Below are 6,297 nucleotides of genomic sequence, written 5' to 3'. Positions count from 1 at the left end.
CCCTCCCCCCACCCCCAGGTGACCCATCCACTTTGTTGAGCTGTGTTTTGGTTTGGTTGGTTCTTGGTTTGTTTTGTTTTTTTCCTTGCTTTTGTACCAGTTTTTTAAAAAACCCCTCCCAGCCCCTCCCCACCTGGACTCTGCTCCCTTGTTCCCCCTGGAGCAGCAGAGCAAACCCCTGCAAGGACACACTAATTGGACACTAATTAGCTCAGCCCCCCTCTGGGCTTTGCTCAAAGCCAGGTCCCAACACCCAGGTCTTGCATCCCACTGAAAATGCAAAAACCCCCCCTGCCTTCACCCCTCCTGCTCCCAAATTTAACGATTAAAAACACTCCCCCCTCCTCCCCCCCCCAACACTGTTTGTGTTGTTTTTTCCTTTTTTTTTGTTTTGTTTTTCTGGTTTAAAATAGTGACCCTCTCAGTGCAGCACCCCCCCAGGAGCAGACACCCTGCCCTACACCCCTTCCAATTTTGTTGTTTTGTTTCGATTTGTTTTTGTTGAGTTTTGGGTTGGTTGGTTTGTTTGCTTTTGAGATTTAAGTTCTATTTGAATCCAACATTTTAGTGTTTACCCCTCGGCGCAGGTGTGAGTTTGTCACTTGGGTTCAGTTGATGGAGAAGGGTGCCCTGCCTGAGAGATGGCACGTGCTGGAGCAGGAGAGCTATAGGATGGTGCAAGGCTTTTTGTCCTTAAAGGGGTTCTCAGAAGCTGGAACTCCAACCAGCAGTGGGTCACTCCTGGCATGTTGCTCGCAGTAATTCATGAGCTCAGAAGATGCTTTCGAGACCTAAAAGTTGCAAGAAAGGAGAAGGTGAAGGGACAATATCCAGGTGAAGGCACCGAGCTCAGCCCATTGCTCCCCAAGGCTGGTGGGTCCTTCACTTGGGACCAGAAGAGGAGGAGGAGGTGGAGGAAGAGGCAGGACCAGACTCCCCTGAGCACCCTGGGGAGGAAGCCAACCCGACTGTGGTTCAGCTTTTTGTCACAGAAACTTTTGAGGAGATGGTGACACACGAAAAAAGGGAACTGGATGTGGAAAGAAAAGCCAGTTTGTAAGGTCTGACATCACTGAGTGGTGAGCATGGGAAAAGTACACCCAGCCAGGAGCAAGATTGGGAAGGAGATATTATTGTTCTTATTTTGAAGGGCTTTGGGATGAAAAAGAAAGGAAAAAACGCCTGCTTGAGAGCAGCCCATCCTCTGATGTTAAAAATGGAGGTTTTGAAACCCTCAGAAACTATTACTTAAGGCTCTGCCTATTTTAGTTCAAAGGCTTCTGGGAAGTGAGAGCCCCGAGCAGGGGGGGCGGAGGGGCCCGGCAGGAGCTGCAGAGCAGCACCAGCACAGAACACAACCAGAGCCCAGCTGGGCCCAGATGGGACCTGTTGTAGCCCCTGAGCCTCATGGCAGTGGCTCCCTCCCTGGGATCCCTCCCCAGGCTCCCTGTGCCCCACAGCCAGGCAGGGATGGGCTGGAGCTGGAAAACCCTCCGGAGCACCTGGGAGCGCCTGGAGCTGGTGACAGAACCTCTGCAGCTCTAGGCAAAGCACTTAATCCCTGCTCCCACACCACGGAGGGGGGTTCCTGCTCCATTCTGTAGAGTCTCCTGGAAAGGCAACTCTGGACACTGCATCAGATGAAGCACTTTTGTGGGAATCCCTGGATATTGCTGCAGTTTTACTGAATTCCCAGCCAGCAACCAGTGCTTCTACCAACTGCTGCCAGGCTGCACTTAAACACCTTAGTGCACACGCTGGGATCTGACAGCAAAACTGCTCTGCAGAGACAAGGTCAAGGCTCTACCTTAAACCTATTACTCACCTAAGACATTAATTACCCCTCATCTGGGAGCAAAGCAAGAGGAAAGGGATGAGCTTGCCGGGAGCGCAGCTGAACCTGTTATGAGAGCAGGTGGCCTGGAATCCTCCCGCACTCCTTTAAAGCTTCTTAAAGCCTGTTCCCCTCATCTCAGAAGTTTATGAGCTCGTTTATCTGCAGGCAAACGTGTGTCTCCCACCTCAGCTGCAAGACTTGGTGAGCAAGAGCTGAGCAGTGGGTGCTCTTTGACTCTGGGTGTGTGGGGCCGGTGGTGCTGGAGCTCATCCCAACAGCCCTGCTGCTCTGCTCAGCCTGAGCAGCAGCACAGGGTGGTCCCACCACTCCTCTTTCCCAGCAAAGTATTTCAGACAGTCCCGGCTACAAAGGTCAGTAAGTACACCCACAGCCTCCCTCCTCCTCGGGGGGCACCACTTGGGATCCTAGAGCGGAGACACCGTAATTCTGAGAGGAGTCACCAATGTCTGTGCTGGGGGAAGACCTGTAATTTATTGTGTCTTCCCTAAAATGGAAGTGCCTTCACAGGCTGCATGTGCCCAGATGAGCTCCAGAACCTCCTACAGATGCTGGTCAGCCCTTGGATCACCCTGTCACTTCCAACACCCAGGAGAAGCTGCCCAGGCTGTGACCTCAGCTGCTGGGATGCCCGGTGCCCATAGACCAGGGTCTCCTCTAAAAGTGCTGCAACATCTGAGCCAGAGACATGGCAGCAGCGTGTGTGTGCTCAGGGAAAACCCAAAGTGCACTCCCAGGAACCCTTCCCAGTCCATCCCTGCCCACCCTGGACACGTGGTGCTGCCCCAGCCCCTGGGCTCACCTTGATCCTCTCGATGCCGGCCTCGATGCGGAGCTGCTCCACCAGCTTCCGGGCCTGCGCTATGTTGTTAGTTGTTGACATTCTTTGCCATCGGCTCCAGGCCCCAGCACGAGAGAATCCTGCAAAACAAGGAGGGGGACAGGGGGGGTTGGCATCGTGCACGAAGCCACCAGGCCCTGTCTCAAAAAGGTTTGTGCCCTGGGCTGCTCTCAGCAGCCACGTGCCCAGCGCTGCCGCTGGCTCTGCTGACACCGACTCGAACATTTCTCAATCTTGCTTCAAGTTCTCCTTTCCTTGAAGCAGCAATTCTTGGTGCACCCTCTTCAGGCTTTTTAAAATTAAATTTAAAAAAAACCCCAACACATCAACAAAAAAGAACCAAACCAGTAACTTGCTGATGGGAAAGGAAAAATGCAACTTTTTCTGCAGAAAGCCCTGTCAGATGCATTCGACTGACTGGAAAAGGGAACTGAAACGTTCCAGCCCATGTAGCCTGGCAGGTGGATGGGGACACTGCTCCACTGTGACTCCTGGGTCCTCACCCTCACTTTTGAACCCTCTTTGCACCACTCCCTTTGTCCTGCCCCACTTCCCGCATCAGGATTTCCTCCACAGCCACCAGAAAGGCTCAACACTGCACAAACTCAGACCCCTCGATCCATCATTTTGCAAATTGATGCCCCTGAAAAATGCAGAGTGAGGAAGGAAAAATGAGAGAGGGTCCTGGGCTGGGCAGTGGGTCCTGGGGCAGTGAGGGCTCAGGGGCAGAGGTTCCCTGGGTGCACTGGATGGAAGCAGAGCACAGATGGGGGGATACACAAGTTTGCAGGCACCAACAGCTCAGGTCTCAAATTAACTTTCCTGGACATTGCAAAGCAACAACTGCAGGAGTTTGTGAGAGCAGGAGCCGTGGCTGTCCCGGGGCAGCAGCCAGGGCTGCAGCACCTCCCAGGCAGCCCCAGCCACGCCAGCCCAGCCTGGCTCCCTTGTCCTGACACTGTCCTCAGGTCGTTGCTTTGTGATCATCTCTGGGGCTGCTCCAGAGCTGTCAGGAAAAGTCACTTCCTCGCCCTGCCTGGCTGTGACTCAGCCCCTCAACATCCCACCCTGGCGGGGATGGGGGTGCAGCCAGGACCACCCCCCACCTCCCCACAAGCCAGGAGATGATGCTGGGAGAAGGAAAGAGCCAAAGCAAACAGGGGGGGAGACACCAGTGGTGCTCCCAGCCAGCCGCCCACCCCAGTCCTTCTGTGCAGCTTTAATTACAGGCTCCCTCAGACCTTCTCCCCAGGACCAGCAGCTTCAAAGCAGATGCTGAACTGGTGCCTTTACTGGGGGAGGGAGAGGGGGGAGCGTCTGTCCCAGCTAAAACCCTACCAGTCTCCCCTGTGTTTAGACATGAAGGGCGTTTATCCCAGACCACAACGGCGCTCCCGGGGATTATTTTCCTTGGCAGCAGGACACGTGTGCTGCCCTCGGCGAGCCCTGCCCGGCGCTGGCTCCGTCTGCAGCTCCCCAGGCTGGGGCAGAAAACAAGGGGCTCTTCAGCCAGCATTCCCAGCCCCACCACGGGACAATTCCCTGAATTCGCAGGGTTAGCTGGAAATCTCCACCTCTCCAGTCCTGGCAGATGTTGGTCAGGGACATCTGGGAAGCCAGCTGCTGAAATAAAGCCTGGCTCTGTGGAAATCATGAAATGCTTTGGGTTGGAAGGGACCTTAAAGATCATCCAGTTCCAACCCCCCTGCATGGGCAGGGACACTTCCAGGTTGCTCAGATGGGGAGAAGGAAGCAAAGCAGTCCCTGGGGGAAGGATCCTCTTCTCCTGCTCCCATTTGAGGCACCCCAAAATAGTGCAGGCAACGTTAGGATGGGGGGAAAAGCTCCATCTCAAAGTCAAGCTCTTTCTAAATCTGGACCACAGACTTGACAGACCCCCTGACTGCAAACAGCTCACTCCTCATTGACCAAACAATCCTTCACCTGGATAAAGAGTTAGCAGGCAGCTGGAGGAAGAAAAAAAAATCAAGCAATCAGACATAATTTATGTTTGCAGCAGCACAAGATCACCTGCTTGTACTTTCCCAGCTTCCTGTTTATGGAACAAGGCTGATGAATCAGTCGAGGGCGAGTTTCTTGAGGGAACTTCTGCAGCACTGGGAGACATGGCCCATGTCCTGCTGCTCAGGGGACCCCAGCCCAGCTGCAGGAAGGGTGGTTCTACTGAGGGCAGCTCAGAGAGAGTCCTGCAGCTTAAAAGCCCTTGGTGAGAGGGAGCAGTTCCACACCCTGCTCTCCCTCTGGCTTCACAGGGTCCTTCCCAAGGGTGACCCCACCAGCCCTGGCACTGCCCATATGGGTGGCCTCTCCTAGGGGAAGGCAGCAACATCCATCACCACCAAGTGCAGTGGTCCTGGGTTTACAGCAACATCTGCAGCAACAGCTTTTGCTTCTCCCCCCCAGCCACCATCACCCGGGGGGGCTCTGGGAGCAACAGCCCCTGCCCATCCAGCCTTTGGGATGTCCAGACCCCAGCGTGGGCAGCCGAGCTCCCCAGCGCTCCAGGGCAGTTCGGCTGGATGCAAAAGCTCTGAGGCTCTTCCCACTCCAGACCTGCCGAGCTGGGACCGGTACCACCCCCAGCCCGGGCTGCTGGGGCGGGTCAGACCCCGGCGGGACCTTCCGACCAGCTCCTGTTTCCGTGGTGAATAATTAACCAAGCGCGTCAGTAGCAACCGGAGAGCGGCGGCACCAAGGGCGGCCTCGGGGTTGTTTAGAAGCCAAAGCAAACTTGAAAGATGTCACTCAGGCTTACGGGGTGTGCAAATCACCCGAGAGGTGCAGGCACTGGAGAAGAGCCCGGCAGGAGCACGCGGGGCAGGCCCTTCCACGGGCTGTTCTGAAGAAATCTGTGTTTGGAAAAGGGCAGGGAGGTGACGTCTGCAGCCGGGCCTGGGGACAGGGCACAGGACAGAGGGGACACCCAGGCCTCGAGCTCATCGTCCTGCCTCTGCTCCATCCCCTGCTCCATCCCCTGCCTGGGAAGCATCCTGGCCAGCCCGGCGTCCTCCCTGCCAGGCAGGAGCTGTGGAGCGTGGCAGCCCCTGCCCAGGGCTCTTCCCTGCCCAGGGCTCTTCCCGGCACCTCCTCATGACTCTGCAGAAGGGAAACGCTGATTCATGGAAGGGACATCGTGCGTGCGGTGGGAGAGGAACCTTCCTGCATCCCTGCCAGGGCAGCTCCTGCCTCCCAGCTCATCCATCTTCCCCTGGGAAGGGCAGCGCTGCCCAGAGGACAAACCCCGTTTTTGGGAAGGTTTCCCGTTGCATTCAGGCGATTTTCCCACTGTCCTGGAAGTGATTCCAAGAGTGCTGAAGTCATCAGACTGTCCTGCATGTCTCTGGGCTCCCATCCCTGCTCCTCTGGCAGGAGCCTGCAGGATCCCAGGCTGTGGAGCTTGTCCCTGTCCCAGAGATTTCCTGCAGCAAAGATTTCACACCTACCAGATGCATTAAAAACTCTGCTGTGAGTTAAACACTGACAATGAATAAAAATTGAGAGAGCAGGAGCACAGGCAATGATTCTGTTTATCAACCAGTGGTGGTTCAAGGTCAGGGCCAACAACAGCAGCAGTGAGGGA

At 55.6% G+C, this 6,297-nt stretch overlaps 1 protein-coding gene across 1 annotated transcript; it reads right to left on the bottom strand.

Annotated features, from left to right (window-relative positions):
• Positions 1-665: 665 nt before the first annotated feature.
• GNG7 (guanine nucleotide binding protein (G protein), gamma 7) lies at positions 666-5,688 on the bottom strand. The gene is made up of 3 exons (XM_010000405.1): positions 5,672-5,688; positions 2,658-2,739; positions 666-791 (listed from the first exon to the last, which is right to left on the bottom strand). The coding sequence occupies exons 1-3, from the start codon at positions 5,686-5,688 to the stop codon at positions 666-668; spliced, it is 225 nt and encodes a 74-aa protein (XP_009998707.1).
• Between the last annotated feature and the right edge of the window lie 609 nt (positions 5,689-6,297).

The sequence above is a fragment of the Chaetura pelagica genome, unplaced genomic scaffold (genome assembly GCF_000747805.2).
Source record: "Chaetura pelagica isolate M959 unplaced genomic scaffold, ChaPel_1.0 scaffold2596, whole genome shotgun sequence".
Lineage (NCBI taxonomy): Eukaryota > Metazoa > Chordata > Aves > Apodiformes > Apodidae > Chaetura > Chaetura pelagica.
Note: the sequence above shows the minus strand (reverse complement) of the source record. Positions and strands in the feature narration are given on the sequence as shown.